At 38.1% G+C, this 16,678-nt stretch overlaps 1 protein-coding gene across 8 annotated transcripts in view; it reads left to right on the top strand.

Annotated features, from left to right (window-relative positions):
- C2CD5 (C2 calcium dependent domain containing 5) overlaps nt 1-16,678 on the top strand; it is a 91,879-nt gene that overhangs the window by 50,113 nt on the left and 25,088 nt on the right. For all 8 annotated transcript variants that reach the window (XM_062194933.1, XM_062194932.1, XM_062194930.1 and 5 more), the window contains 6 exons: nt 1,527-1,641; nt 4,565-4,660; nt 7,178-7,369; nt 10,323-10,509; nt 11,611-11,775; nt 14,356-14,496. In XM_062194933.1, coding sequence (XP_062050917.1) covers nt 1,527-1,641; nt 4,565-4,660; nt 7,178-7,369; nt 10,323-10,509; nt 11,611-11,775; nt 14,356-14,496 — 896 coding nt within the window. The remainder of the gene's footprint in view (nt 1-1,526; nt 1,642-4,564; nt 4,661-7,177; nt 7,370-10,322; nt 10,510-11,610; nt 11,776-14,355; nt 14,497-16,678) is intronic.

Genomic DNA, 16,678 nt, shown 5'->3' with positions numbered 1-16,678 from the left:
GGTTTACAAGGGTCTCCGTTTTAGAAGGAAAAAAATTTGAAAGCATTTCTGTGCTGTTAATGTATACATTTCAATCAGGAATATGAATAAATTCCTTAACTCAGTAGTATATATACAAAATAAGTACACTTAATTGGTTCACATGTTTCTTACCATAATATTGATTGCTAACACAATATTGGAGTCTTCTCTATTTCTTTTTTTTGTACTTGGAACTTTTCTTCAGTTTCCTGAAGTCTCCATTTCTTTTTTTCTGAAAGAAAGTTTTCGGGTAGTTCTGTCTTGGATCCAAAACTTTAATTCAAGAACTGAGTGGCTTCATTGGTAGTCCTGGCTCTTATCTCCTCATTCTCCCTTTTGCTGATAACCTCCCTGTGGAGGAAACAAAATCATATGCTAGAAATGTGAACTATAACAAGGCTCTTAATCTTTCTTTACTTTGCTGTCTTCGCTATTTTACTAGTGAGTATAATTCTACTTATTCTACTTTATTTTGAAAAACATTTTTTTTGAAAATCAGGTATATGCTGCAATCTAAAAATAGAGAGTGTTTAGATTGTTTTTTCAGTTTTAATAGTATGCTTTATGTGGAAAATTTGTAGTTAGAGTTTAGCTTTCTATTAAAAGTTGTTTAAGTATTTCTGTGTCTCAAGTTGTTCTCAGTAGCAACTGGCCACAAAAAGAAAAATCAGGATATACTAATTATAGACTGTTTCTCTTTTTAACATCTTTGATGAGACAGTTACTATAGTTTGCAGCTAAATGCAAGTGATTAGGAGGTGGCCTGGCCATTGTTGCCCTTAAACAATGCTCCATTATAGGAAACACTGGACTTTCCTAATTCTGTGGTTCTAAGCCATTTTTTAAAATTATAGAGCCATATATGGAGTTTATAATGTTGTATCTAAAGTTATCCTTATATACATTAACCACATTATTTATATTAATCTTTTCAATATGTTTGCTTCCCCCTCTCCCCTTTTTTTTGAATGGTTAGTCCCTTTATTTCCTGTAACTTTTGTGTAAGACCACCATCTCTGTAGATTTTGGCTACGGATTGCTTTCTCTCTTAACATGGAAATCTTTGCCTTGGAAAGAACCCCCAGAATAGTGGATGATTTAAAAAGTAGACACCAGGAAGTGTTGAAATCAGGTTTAAATTAAATTTATGGGTGTGACTCATAGGGTGTTCCCTCCCTGAGCTGAGACATAGCATTTCCTCGAAACTAAGATGAGAATCCTAAACTCTGGGTCCACATTTTAAATTGTATATAATAAGATACATTCTTATAGGTGTTACTTAAATAAAAGTAAATAGAGCTTGGCAGTTTCTTTTTTAGTGATTAAGTTTAAAATATTAAGTCTTAGACTTTTTGAAAAGTAGCATTTAAAAGATGTGAGATTTGAAAAGCTGTTGTAGGATAATCCTTTTTTTTAACCCTCCATAGTATGTTTATTTTAAACATTTTGTGTTTATATCACAATGTGCTATTGAGTAGTGAATTGATTTAAAATTTATTTTTCAGATGAACCAGAAACTCGAGATGCGTGGTGGGCAGAGATAAGACAAGAAATAAAATCACATGCTAAAGCATTAGGCTGTCATGCAGTAGTGGGCTACAGTGAATCAACTAGCATCTGGTAAATGATAACAGCTTGATTTTCTAGGTGCATCATTTAGATTGTCATTGAAAAGAGGAAGAGCTTTATGCAGATATAAAGAAAAAAGACGCAAAGTGGTCAGGCTCAAGTTTCATATGCCATGTTTGCCACTTAATCACTGTGAAACTTTGGGAAGGTTACTCAACTACTTTGACTCACAATTTATACATTAAAAAGGTGGTAATATCTCCTACCTGTTAAGGTTTTTGAGTGATTAGAAGAGAATATAGTTCTAGCACCTAGCAAGTGTTAACTCTGGGCCTGTTTTTCTGGAGTCTGTGAATCTGCTAACTCCCTCTCCTGGGACCTTTGGGACCTTGGTCTGTTTGATAAATGCACTGCAAGGTATAAAGTTTGAATGTATGTTCATTGTCTTGCCAGCACATCATCCTTCCGCACTGCCAAGTTCGAAAGGGGCTTCCTTACTCTTGGCTCTCAGTTCCTTCTCTAATTTGGACAGCCTCTCCTGCTTTAAAGTCCATGCCATTCTACTGTTCAGACTTACCCACCTCCAAAACATTTTCCTGCCTTTCTCTAGCTTTCAGTAGCTTCTCTGCTGTCACCTCCAGTTGTACCTGGCATTGTGGTTTCTCAGTCATCCATTTACTGGTTCACTCCTGAATGGCTGCAACAACCAGGGCTGGACCAAGCTGAAGCCAGGGGCCTGGAACTTTTTCCAGGTCTCCTGAGTAGGTTTCAGGAACCCAATTATTTGCTGCCTTCCTAGGATCAGCAGCACCAGGAAGGCAGATCCAAGGCATAGTAGCTGGGACTAAGATTGGGTGGCACCCTAACGGTTGCACCAAATGCCTGATCTGGACCCTTAGGTTAACCAAGTGTTTTCCCAGTTCTTATGTTAGTTCTAGCTTTGCTGACTGTTTTGTCGACCTTAAATTCTTCCTTAAGGTAGAATTAATATTGGCTTGATAGATTAATATCTACTTGAAACTGACCTTGTGCTATCTTAATTTCCTGCCTTTTATTACTGGATAGTTCTCATTGCCAGATTTTCTGCTCTAGCAGTGATCATTCTTGTTAGAGAGAAATATTTAAAGTAGCATAAATGTGGGTGTTACAGAGCCATGCTGTTTAATCTTCATGAGTCCTTTCTTTTCTTTTGCCTACCATGTATTACACCCTGGAACTGTTCTTGTCTCATGGTAGCTGTCCCACTTGTGTTAACTGTTGACTGTCATGCTTGTTTATCCTACCTGTTCCTCCCCAGTGGATAGTCTCCTTCATGGATTTAGTCTCACATACTTTCAGGTTTTAGGGATATGAGTTTAAAGGAAATAGTTCTTGCCACTAGATTTATATTCTACTGGAAAAATCATGATAAATACACTACACTTATGATTGAGGTATTCCAGGGTGCTTTCAGACTTCAGAGGGCCAGAAGTGAGAAGTAGGATTGGTAGAAAGCATTGCTGAAGTAACCAGTGCTTAAATTGAATCTTGGAGGATGATCATAAATTCTGTAAATGAGGAGAAGAGGCATGGGAATGGGGTTCAAAGAGTAGCAGACAGTATACATTCAGCAAGGCTGGAGACAGTATGAGATGCAAAGTTTACAAGTTCAACTAAGTTACTTAGAAATTTGAATTAATCTGCTAGAAGTTGCTTCTTTGTTTCCTTCTAGGAAAACTATATTTCCTATAAAAACATTTTTGTATTTATGTCCATTATACTGTTTCTGCCCATCCTACTTAGGTTATGGGATTCATCATTTTGAAATTCACTTCTGCTCTTAAAACTCCTTGGTCATGAAGCCTTCAGTGGCACCATATTATTCCTTCTGACATGCTCAGTGCCAGATTACCTTGTAAAAAGCCTGACCTCCCTCTACTCACTTGAAGTTCAAATGACTATCTCTTTATGTCCTCTTAAGCTTCTCTGTTCAATTTACATCTTGTTTTTATCATTTCACCCCAAAGCTGCTGTATCTCATTTGCCTTAGGTGAACTCATTGAATAGTTATGTTGTTAGATTTTGTATTTTTTTTTTTTAGATTTCCAGTGGGGGTGTTATGTAACAAAGAATTTCGAAGATTCAGTTTTCTATCAAAGCATAATGATGTAGTATAAGTTCCATTTATATTTTGAATACTATTTTGAATGCCTTTTTAGTTATTTAAATTTTAATTGAGCTATTGAGTATAGTTTTTTTTAGTCATACCTTTACACTAATCGAAATTTTATTTATGTACTTATTCATTTATTCGTTTGTTTGAGAGGCAGAGAGATAGCTAGAAAGAGAGAGAACACCCATCTGTGTTTTCACTCCTCAAATGCACATAGTAACTAGGGCTGGGCCAGGCTGAAGCCAGGAGCCAGGAACCAAGAACTCATTTCAGGTCTCCTATGTTGGGTGGGGGGAACCAGTAACTTGAACCGTCACTATTGCCTCTCAGGGTCTGCATTGTCAGGATCCAGAGCCAGGAATCCCATCAAACCCAGGTACTCTGATGTGGGATGTGGGTATCTTAACTGCCTGGCTAAATGCCCAGCCCTGAAGTAGTTTCCATATAACTTTATATACATTTAAAGAATATTTTAACACAACCTAATGAGTTATTGTTGGATTCAACAATGTTGTTTATTGCATATATTTTCAAACATTCTAATCTTTCAGCCTTAACATATTAAAAGGCAAGCTATTGTCATTAATATTACACTTTATTTTTTTTTCAGTCTAATTTATAGAGAATTCTTGCCTTATCCATTCTATTAAATACTTCTGTTTTCTGTTCTAGGTTTAGGAAGTAATTCTGTGATATTGTTTAGTATTTATTAACTTGAATTTAAATTGCTGTTCTTGTTATCATTTTGATATGTAGCATTTTCCACAGTCTTGTTGACTAGTGATAGTAAGTTGTTTGTGTGTTTTTTTTTTTCCCCCACAGTGAAGAGGTCTGTATTTTATCTGCATCTGGGACGGCAGCTGTACTGAACCCTCGATTTCTGCAGGAGGGCACCGTGGAGGGCTGTTTGGAACAAAGGTTGTCATGGCAGCCTGGCTTATTTTCCATAAAGGCAGAGAAGGGAGAGGTTGACTTTTTTTGCTTTCTCAGAGCTGGGATAGTTTTCTGTGTGGGTTGTTAATGATGGTACAGTGCAGAAATCGGGACCAGGTTTTGCAGTGACTTGTAGAAGTATGGGATTCTACAAATAATTTCTAATATCTTGATATGTGATGTGTAGTGACTACCAATTAAAGAATTTGAGTTGTGCATTTTTTTGGTATCACAATACAGAAATGAGTTTTTGATTTTTATCTTTTTTATCCTTTGTTTTTGCCTCCAAAAACAAAGTTTTTTTTATTAAAAGCTTAATTTATAAAAGTAAAGCACTGTATTATATAAAATTAAGTATAAAATCTTTGTGGAGGGGTTGGCACTGTGGCATAGTGGATTAAGCTGCCATGTACAGTGCTGGCATTCCATATAGGCACCAGTTCACATCCTGGCTGCTCCACTTCCTATCCAACTCCCTGTTAAGGCACCTGGGAGAACAGTGGAGGATGACCCAAGTGCTTGGCCCCCTGTACGCAGGTGGGAAGCCCATAAGATAGTCCTGGCTCCTGGCTTCAGCCTGGCACAGTCCTGGTTGTTGCAGCCATTTGGGGAGTGAACCTGCAGATGAGCAATCTCTCTCTGTGTCACTACCTCTCTGTGTAATTCTGCCTTTCAAATAAGTAAATAAATAAATCTTTTTTTAAAAAACAATATGCAAAGTGAAGTGTAACTTTAATACTGTGAAAGAGAAAGTGAATAAATAAAATGAGGTTTTTTGCATATTTAATTATTGGCCCCCAGTAAACTCTTAAAATATTACCTTCCATAAATGTTAAAAATTGCTTTTCCAGAAACAGATTTTGAATTTTGAAATCTATTCATGTGAGCAATCTTCAAAAAAATCATGGTAAATTTGTATTATGAAAAGCTGTGCATGGATATCAAATACTTTTTACACCAAAATAAACTTACATTTTACTTCCATTTTTTTCCACTAACTTTTTGAAGTACCCTCATATACCAGTAAAGAAAGTAAAAAATAATTTTTGAGCTATGCACTTTGAGTATAAGTTTGCAAGTCTCTGTATAACAAAGAAAGCTCTGTTTGGTGGTTTCTTCTTTTGTCAGTATTAAAATAGAACAATTACATGTTCCAGAGCCTCAGAGGTCATTATACATAGAAAATGAAAGTGGAACATTTTGAAATACAGTAAATGACTGAAATAATATATTTTTAAAGCTTTGTGTTACTTATTTGAAAGGCAGAGTGACAGAGACAGAAATCTTCCATCTACTAGTTCACTCCCCTTGTGACCATCATGGTTGTTGGGCTGGGCAAAGTCAAAACCAGGAATTACATGTCGGTCTGTCAAGTGAGTGGCATTGGTCCAAGTAGCTGGGCCTTTTTCCACTGGCCTTCCCAGGCATGTTAGCAGGGAGCTGAATCTGAAACAGAGCAGCTGAGACTGGAGCCCGCGCTCTGCTGAAGTGTTAAAGGTGGCAGCGTAACCTGTGGCACTACTTAGCCGGCTCCCAGTTGGAATATTCCATTAGGAAAACTCTTTGTCATTCAGTTGTCCCAGTGCTACACCATAGTTCTTACACATCAGTAGATTTTATTCTTGAGTAGATAAGAAGACTGATTGAACAAGTGACCTTTTTCTGTGCTGTTTGGTTATTTCTGTATTGTGAGTTGGATGGATACTGTCAATTGTCTTCTTCAGTAAATAAAAACCATTTTTTTCTTCTATGAAATTATTAGTGCTCTCTAGGAGAGTAGAAGGAAGAAAAAATTCCCTGTGATCCCAGTATTCAGGGGCAATCCCTTCTTTTGAAAATTGTCATACTCTTTTATGCCTCTGATGTAGTACCTCCTATGCTCACCTTTGTGTGAAGTTTTTTTTTTTTTTTTTTTTTTAATTTATTTGGTATGTATAGTTACAGACAGTGAGTGGGAGAAGCAAAAAAGTCTTCCATCCACTGGTTTACTCCCCAAATGGCCGGAACGGCTGGATCTGGGCTGATCTGAAGCTAGGAGCCAAGAACTTCTTCCAGGGGTTTAAGGAATTGGACCATCTTCCACTGCTTTCCCAGGCCATAGTAGAGAGCTGGACTGGAAGAGGAGCAGCTGGGACTAGAACTGGCGCCCGTATGGGATGCAGGCAGAAGATTAACCTGTGCCACAACACCGGCCCCCTTGAAGTGTTTTGTTAAAAGTGTAAAAAGTGTTAAAACCTTTGAGACAGTAGTAGTCTTTGTCAGTTAAGTCATGAAACATAGAATTGGTGCTAATGATTGTCAACTTGTATTAGGTTTTTCTCTTGTAGGAAAAATGTAAAGTTCTGATATCATGGTTATTTGTCATTCTTATCAGAGTAATGCTCTTAGAGCCTACTGTGGTAAAACTATGTAGTTTCTACACAAGTAGCGCATGTACATGTTTTTTTAAAACAAGAAGATTTTTCAAGAATGTTTTATTTTTTTCTTAATGTGTTTATATAGGCTTGAAGAAAATTTGCCTGCTGGCTGTGGATTTTGCCATATACCTTATGATGAACTGAATATGCCATTTCCAGCTCATCTCACATATTGCTGTAACTGCAGGAAACAAAAAGTTCCTGATGTTCTCTTTACAACTATAGATCTCCCAACAGATGCAGTCGTTATTGGAAAAGGTTGTCTTATTCAAGCAAGGTATGTGTGTGAAAACAGTATTTAATACCCCCCAAAAAAGAATGTGTAGAATCATAAACCTGTTTGATTATAGACAACCTGGGCAGTTCTGTCCCAAACTTGTATTTTATTGCACGTAAAATTGGGAATTAAAATACCTTTTGTATACAATTCCAATAAGTTTATGTGCAAAAGCAGATTTTAAGTATTTAAATTTTATTAAATATTTATTATTACAGGGATTATTAATTAGCCTGCTATGGGCTAGGGATTTTTTTTTTTCTTAAAGATTTATTTATTTATTTATTTGAAAAGCAGAGTTACAGAGACAGAAGAAAAGAGAAAGATCTTCCATCCACTGATTCATTCCCCAAATGGCCACAATGTCCATGGCTGTGCCACACCGAAGCCGGGATCCTAGAGCTCCTACGGGTCTTCCACATGGGTGGCTTAAGCCAAGTACATAGACCATCTTCCAGTACTCTCCCAGACTCAGTAGCGGGAAGCTAGACTCAAACCATTGCCCATATGAAATGCTAGCATTGTGGGCGGTCCCTTAACCTGCTGTGCCACGTCGCCAGCCACCTTAGAGGCTTGGAATGTGACTTGGTGTTGACTTATTTAATGACATTATCATTAGTGAAATCTCTGTATTTTTCCCTTTTATAAACCAGTGCCATGTAGTGTTACTTTTACTGCTCAGCTATTGAGTTTCTTTGTCTTTTTAAAGAATTTATTTACATGTTATTTGGACTTCCTTCTAATGTACACTCTGCAGCAGCACATGATGGCTCAAGTTCACGGGTCCCTGCCACCACATGGTAGACTCGGATTGAGGTCCCAACTCCTAGCTTCAACCTGGCTTAGCCCATGCTGTGCAGGTATCTGGAGAATTAACCAGGACATGGAAGATCTCTCTGTCTCTCTCTGCCTTTCAAGGAAGCGAAGCGAAGGAAGGAAGGGAGGGAGGGAAGGAGGAAAGGGGGAATTTTTTTTTTTCTTTTAAGTCGAAGGAAAAAGGAGTTCCTTTTAAAAAACTCTGGAGTAGTACATCTTAAATTGTGCAGGCATACCAGAAACAGCTGTAGCTGTCTAGATCATGAACAGTTGCCAGTTTGAGAATCTCTTGGGCATTTCTGTCTTCATTTTACTGGACATCTTAGCAGTAGTGACACAATTGGTCATTTTCTCCTTGAAACTCCGTTGATTTCACAATGCCACACCTTGTGTTTTCCCTGCCTGTGTGTAGCCTTCAGTCTCCTTTGTTGTTCTTTGTGTCTTGATCCTTGAAAGCTGCAGGTTTGGACTCCCTCTCAGCGCTCTCTTGTTAAACTCATCAACTCATAGGGATCTATAGGTTGTCTCTCTATCTTGACTCCCACATTTTTGATTCGTCCAGAACATTGTTTTGAGCTTTCGACCCCTCTCACTGTCTGCTTCACAGCCCATGTTGTTTTATCCTAGGCATCATATGCTTAGTCCACGCTGAGTTGCACATCCTCTCCACTTCTTTCTTATTAGTCTGCTCTATTTATTTTTATGTTTTTATTTTGTTTATTTCAAAGAGTTACAGAGAGAGGTAGAGACAGAGAGAGAGGTCTTCCATCCACTGTTTCACTCCCCAGATGGCCGCAATGGCCAGAGCTGTGCTGATCTGAAGCTGGGAGCCAGGAGCCTCCTCTGGGTCTCCCACATAGGTGCAGGGACCCAAGCACTTGGGCCATCTTGCACTGTTCTCCCAGGTCATAGCAGAGAGCCGGATTGGAAGAGGAGCAGCTGGGACTAGAACCGGAGCCCATATGGGATTGCCGGCACTTCAGGCCAGGGCTTTAACCCGCTGTACCACAGCGCCGGCCCCAAGCCTCCTCTACTTTAAATAAATGGTACCTTTCTCTATCCAGTTCTTCATATCAAATTTGATACTCTTTGACACTCTTTCTTTGTTACCGTTCCCCTGTCCCTTACAAAGCTATGTTGTTTTCCTTTGAAATAGGTTGCTAATCCCTTCCTTTTTTCCCTCTTCCATCTCAAACCTTCCGCTTGAGATTGTTTTCCTTTGGCTGAGGCGTATGCTGTACTTTCTCTTCTAAGGACTCTGCTGATAGTAAACTGTGTATTTTGTTTATCTGAAAAATGGGTATATGTTATATTTTTATGCTCACATTCCATATCAAGTACTTGGGTTTGATTCCCACCTCCTGATTCCAACTAACTGCTAATGTGGCTGTTGAGAGGAAGCAGTTTGGTCCCTGGTACCCACGTGGAAAAACAGGATTGAGTTCCTGAGCTGGGAAGACCTGGCTCAGGGAGACCATTGCAGACATGTGGGAAATGAACAAGTGAGAGGGATATCCCTCTCTATCTCCATCTCTCTCTTCCTCTCCCTCCCCATCTCCTTATCTTTCTTTCTTTTTCTCCCTCCCTCCCTCCAATAAATAAATAAACAAAAATACAACAGGGAGAAAAAAAAAAGGTATTTTGGGCTGGTATTTTTTTTTTTTTCCTAGCATTTTGAAGATATTCTTTCACAGTGCCTTCTGGCTTCCATTGTTGTTGCTGAAAAATAATCAATCTCTGTTGTCCCTTTGAGGGTAGCCTATTTGGCACATTGTAGATACTCAATAACTCTTGTATTCTTTGAGTAAATTTTTTTTCTCTGCTTATCCTTTTTTTTCTCTACCTTATGATCATACTCAGTTATGGAACTTAAGATTTTAAATTATATTCTCTGATTCTAGTCAATATTTATTTCATTTCTAGAGATTTTGAGGGCTTTCATTTTTGCTTATTGAAATATGACTTAGAAAAAACATACAGAAATAAAAGTGAAATAAAGATTAATGATATAACTTAATAAGCCCTTTTGAAACAAGTAAATGTTTTACAAAGCATACTTTCAGAGTTTTAAGAATTCAGCATTTCTTCAGATGGTACCAAGAATACTCTTCACTGACTGTATTATTTTCCTTGACAGGTTATGTCGCTTAAAAAAGAAGGCTCAAGCAGAAGCAAATGCTACAGCTATCAGTAATCTCTTGCCATTTATGGAGTACGAAGTGCACACTCAGCTAATGAATAAACTAAAACTCAAAGGAATGAACGCCTTGTTTGGGCTAAGAATTCAGATCACAGTGGGAGAAAATATGTTGATGGGCTTAGCGGTAAGTTTAGAGGTTTCAGGTTTTGTTCTCTGTAATTGTAGTATATTCTGTTGTATGTTTGATTCAAGAATCTGCCAAAAAGATGTCCTCTAAAGAAAGCAGTGGCTAGATCTTTTAAGATTTGGGAACTATGTAACCAGAGAAAGATCTTGTCTTTGGCTTTCACGACTTTCTTTTTTCTTTAAAGATTAATTTATTTATTTGAAAGTCAGAGCGTGCTCCTGGGGCTCAGTTTTCTTCTACTGTGTGGACTTAAGCGTAGAGTTGCCTACGCTTTTAGTGACTTCTACAAAACTGGCAACTGATTAAATTTAAAAATATATAAAATGATAGTAAAATTTCAGATATTTCAAAATTACTGTCTTTTATCTATTCTGCCCCTTTGAGGTTCATTTGATGCTTATTCTGCTTTTTAAGTCTACTTGTTGGTTGATGTATTTAAAAAGAAATGCACATAGAAATCTATAAATTTCAACTTGTTTTATATTTCTAGTAATTTTCTTGTACAAATGATATGTAACTATTCCTGATTCAGAAGCTGATAGTCATTTAATTAAATATTTAAAATAAATATAAAGCATTTTGTTGTTGGTAATGATGGAAATGGGGCAAGACAATGAAACTTACTGGATTTTGGAGTAAGAACCACTTACATTCAAATCCCTTCTCCATATTTTTTGGCTGGGGTCTTCAGTAAGTTTCCTCTTTGTGCTGAACTTCATTTATTCCACTTGCCTTGTTGTAGAAGTTTCCTTTCTACTTTTGCCATTTTTAGTTTAATTATCTACTTATTTTTAGCAGCCTGTTGTTTACTTCTTTGCTAAGCAGCATATTAATTACTATATTTTTGTAATTATAAAATATTAGGAGTATCACTGGGTATGCAGAGCAAAGTAAATTCCCCTTTTACAGCTGTCCCCAACCTACCCAGTGCCCTCCCCAGAGGCAGCCAACCACTGTTACCAATTAAAGTTTTGACCAGTCTTGCCTTCTAGAGGTGGCCTGTGCACACCCTGGTTAGCTACATGCCTCACCAGGAACATTTAAGGACCAGTGTTTCTTGCAGTGTTCTTAGGATTACTTCCCCGTTGCTTTTACCAGTCTGCTACAGGGGTGTACTTGGCAGCTCTGCCCCCACCTGGTGGTATTCAGATTGCTGGGAAGACTCCAAATGATGGCACCTACGAACAGCACATCTCTCACATGCAGAAGAAGATCAATGACACGATTGCCAAGAACAAAGAGTTATATGAAATCAATCCTCCTGTGAGTAAAATAAATCTTCAGTTGTGCACATCATTATTGTTTAGGTGTTAGTATATTTTTAGGGTTTCCTTTAGGCCATAAAAGACATACACATGAATTAGTATGCTTTTGATTTTTGTCTGCTGCCCGGTACTGCCAGTAGAATGATGTTCTGCTATGGCTAAATTCTTTATGTCTGGAACAGTTTCTGATGGTAGTAAGTGGTGAATCAATATTTGTTGGATGATTAAATCAATGGTTTAGAATGCTCTTTGGTAATGAAAAGAAAGATTACTTATGGTAAAAATGTGAAAGAACATATTTATTCTGTTATAGCTCCTTTCTTACAATTTTCCTATAAGTCACTTCCATGATCTTTCTTCTAGTACGTATCACAGTGCTTCCTGCTTTATGGATGACTTATAGCCATAGTCCGAATTGAGAGCAAGAAGTGTTGGAGTTAGAACGAAACTTAGGTTTTTATGAGCCTATTGAAATGAGAATATCAATTAAATTCATCCATTCAATGAAAAGCTAATGAGCTGCTGCCATGTGTCGTACAGTTTACATTTTGGAGGAGGGAGTAAATCTATTACAGTTTAAAAAATTGTCAGTGTATATGGATTTCATGTATCGATGACTGTATTTCCACAAAAAGGTTCATCAGTTTATGAATCCTCTCATGTAATTTTCCTCATTTTAGATAATGACCACATTATAGCCCTTTAATATGACATCTCACAATTTTAAAATATTTATTTAAAAGGTAGGATTACAGAGAAAAAGAGAAGAATAAAGAAAGATCTTTTATCCACTGGTTCACGCACCAAATGGCCACAGGGTCTGGGGCTGGGCGAGGCCACAGCCAGGAACCAAGAGCTTTATCTGGGTCTCCCACATGGGTGGTGCAGGGGCCCAAGTACTTGAGCCACCTTCTACTGCTTTCCCAGGTGTATTAGCAGGCAGCTGGATCAGAAATGGAGCAGCTGGGACTCGAACCGGCACCTGTATAGGATGCTGGTGCTTCTGGCAGTGGCTTAACCTGTTACGCCACGACGCTGGGCCCATCATGTCAGAAATTAACAAAGTTAGTGCCCAAAATTAATTACCAGACCACTGTATACATTACAGTTTTGTCTTGTTAATTGTAGAGCAATGTATGCTCATCCTGGAATTGTGGGTCAGTATATTCTTCTCTTAGAAAGTGAATGCTATTGTTCAACGTTTTTCTCTCACTACCCTGAAAAAGGTTTTTAATGTAGAGGTGTAGTACCACTTAATTAAACTTTATATGGATAGTTGAGGATAACAAAAGCAAAAAACTTTTTAGAATAACATTCCTAGTGATGGAACCTCATGATTACACAAAGATACCTTAAATACCAAACAATTTCAGTTGTTAGGTTCGTGATGGTAGTTAGCAGAGGCATAACAGAATTCTAAACTGCTATAAAGCCATAAAAAGAAGTGTGGTACCTAGCAAGCAGACATTACATAAGAGTGAAAAGACCTATCCTAATCCTAGACAGGCTCCTCACTTAGCTGTGTTCAAACCCAGGCAAATGTCTTCATGTTTGAATTGCAGCTCTTTCTCACTTGGTTGTCACTGTAGTGTGCATCCAGTCAGACTTACATAGGATAGGTTAATTTGAAATGCAACTAAGATAAATGGATGTACATAATGAACATTTAAATCTGTTGAAATACTTGTGACTTTTTTAAGTTTTATTTATTTGAAAATCAGAGTTACAGAGAAGGAGGGAAGACAAATGAAGATAGAGAGTGGGGGAGAGGGAGAGAGAAAGAGACAGGGGGATAGAGGTAAGTTGATAGAGAGATTATCTTCCATCTGCTGGTTCACTCCCCAAGTGGCCACTACAGCCCTACCTGGGCCAAGTTGAAGCCAGGAGCCAGGAACTTCATCTGGGTCTTCCATCTAGGTTCAGGGATACAAGGATATGGGCCATCTTCTGCTGTTTTCCTAGGTGCATCAGCAGGAAGTTGGATCAGAAGCAGAGCAGCCAGGACTTGAATTGGCACCCATATGGCATGCCAGCACTGCAAGTGCAGCTTTACCCACTACAACTTAGTGCCTGCTCCCATAGGAAACTTTATGTATCTACTGGTGCTCATACGGAATGCTGGTATCACTAGGGGCACATTAACCCACTGAGCCACAATGCTGGCCCCACTAAATAAAACCTTAAAACAATGTATTTGTAGTAAATGGAATTGAAAGATAATTTTATTTAAAAAGAAAAAAGCTTTTCAAAGCCAGGAATTTTTAGACTTCTTATAGTGTTCGCTCTATACACTACCTATCAATTTTGCTTTGTTGTGTGTATGATGGTTATATACATATATAATTACATTCATATACACATTATTGATTGTGTTAATAAGAGTTCTATTACAGATAAAAGGAACTATGCGTGTCTTCTGTGGAAAGTCATAAAGTTATATAGGCTTAAATATAGGCTTTATATGACTGTGTCTCAAAGTCTTTGCTCCACAAGTAGTTTTCTGTTAATGTGGAAGTTTAAATCCAGACTGGAAAAAAAAAGCAATCTCATAATATGAAGCAATTTTTTTTTCTTTTAGGAGCTATCTGAAGAGATTATAGGATCACCCATCCCCGAACCTAGACAACGCTCAAGACTTTTACGATCTCAGTCAGAGAGCTCTGATGAAGTTACAGAATTAGATCTTTCACATGGGAAAAAAGATGCTTTTGTTTTGGAGGTAATGTTGAATTAGACTGATTTCTCAAAGTCTTTGGGAAATATATATTTTTATAATCAGATACTAAATTGATTTGATAATTTTCTGTCATTACAACTGTTACAGATTTTAAAAGTTACAGAAATTATAACACACCTAAAAATGTCACAACTTGACTGATAAAAGAATTCAGTAGTTCTGAAATGATCAATGTGTATGTCAGAATAATATTTAAATACACATTGAGCACGTTGTAGCTGAAAATTCAAAATTCAAAAAATTCTGAAATCTATGACAGTTCTGTTTCAGATGAGGGATACCTAATCTATATTATTAAGCCCTTGGAGTTATTTTTGTAAACTTGAGTGAATTTAAATAAGAAAGTAATATGTTATTCCTTTTTTTTAAAAAAAAGATGTATTTATTTATTTGATAGGCAGAGTTACAGATAGAGAGAGGGAGAAAAAAGAGAGGTCTTTGACCTGCTGGTTCACTCCCCAAATGGCTGGAACTGCTAGGACTGGGCTTAGCCGAAGCTAAGAGCCAGGATATTCTTACAGCTCTCCCAAGTGGATACAGGGACCCAAGCACTTGGGCCACCTCTCACTGTTTTCCTTGGACCATCCGCAGGGAGCTGGATTAGAAATGGAGCAGCCAAGATATGAACTGGCACCTGTATGGGATGCCAGCACCTCAGTCTAAGATTTAACCTTAAATTAGGCCACAGCACCAGCCCCATTATTCCTTAATTCACTGTAATTATTGCCAGCTTTATGTGATATGCTACTATGATTATAACAAGTTTTGCATGTATTATATAAAATAATGTAAACAGTGAAAATTTGGAGCTCAGTGTTTTCTTTGCTGAATCGAGGAGATATAGTTGGTCTGTCTTTGCAGAAAGACACTCAGGACACTCGACAACTGTCCTGGAGAGTAAGCGTGGCCTGAAGGTTTGTGGAGGTGGAGGCTCTCCCATCAGAAATCCACCCCACCCTTCCCTGAAGAGTGGTTGGCTTTGAAAGAGATGAGTCTTCCTTTTGTTGGCAAAGGAAAGGGACATAGATGATGGTAGTAAGGAATGTGGTGGGATGCAAGTGGAGAGAGGAAGAAAATCAGAGCATTGGCCTCAGTGAGGCAGGAAGCTGGTGGTAGCGTTGTGTTGGACAAGATTGGAGAGGCTAGATCAGTGTCAGTGCTAGATCAGGGTGTCGACCGTGAGCGATGTCCAAGACCTGGTCACCTAGGTGAGTATTCCATAGAAAACCCAAACTTTTTAGTTACAGTTAATCCTCCTTCTCACTCTTCTGTACGGTCTCAAAATGGGAAAAAAATAGAGACTGGTAAAAGAAGTAGATGAGGTCAAGGAGGTGAATGGTTCCAGGGTGCTGCTTAGAGCAGTGCTACTCTAAGTGTGGTGTCACTACCTGTGGCGTCAGCACTGAATGGGACCTTGTATGAGGTTTTAAACTTGTGGGCCCCGGCTTCAGAACAAGGACGAGAGGGTTTCAAGGAGTCTGTCAAACTCTCGAGGTGATGCTAAGCGTTGTCTGAGGTTTGATCTGGGGCATTCCTGGTATGTCTCGTCCTGGGATCCTGGAAATGTAGAGAGAACTTGAAAACCAAAGTGCTTCAGATGGAACAAGACTGAACCTGGGTGCAGCTTCAACAGGAATAGGGTCAAAGAGATGGGACTGAGGTTGGGATCCTGGGTATGGAGTGTTTTAGGGAATAGTGGGGTAGAGGTACAGCTGCAGCTCAGGGTAGCTAAGGTGAAGTGGAAGTGAGAGTGGTTCCTGAAGTCCCAACAGCTGTGTGAGGGCAGCATAGAGGGGCTGTGTGTCAGGACCAAGACACTTGACATACTAATGGTTGTCAGTATATGTCTGGCTAGGTATGTTCACAATCATTCCCAGTATAAAATCGTGATGTGAGAAAACTAGGATTTAGACTTATTTATTTTACATGTGCCTTAAATTCATCCCCACCGAATTCCATTAGAAAACAGTTAAGTATTTATTGCAGTTTTTTTTTTAATTACACTACTCAAATTGAGATGTTTAGTTATGATGTTTTTGTAAATCTTTTGAAACATAATCTCATAACGACCTGAGAACAAGTAGGTTTTTTTTAAACTCAATATTTAATATTAAAAATACTTCACTTAGAAATTTGCTGGTATCTGAATATTTTTCCACTTATA

This window comes from Lepus europaeus, chromosome 6, assembly GCF_033115175.1.
Source record: "Lepus europaeus isolate LE1 chromosome 6, mLepTim1.pri, whole genome shotgun sequence".
In the NCBI taxonomy this organism is placed as follows: domain Eukaryota; kingdom Metazoa; phylum Chordata; class Mammalia; order Lagomorpha; family Leporidae; genus Lepus; species Lepus europaeus.
This window is presented reverse-complemented; position numbering and strand designations above follow the sequence as displayed.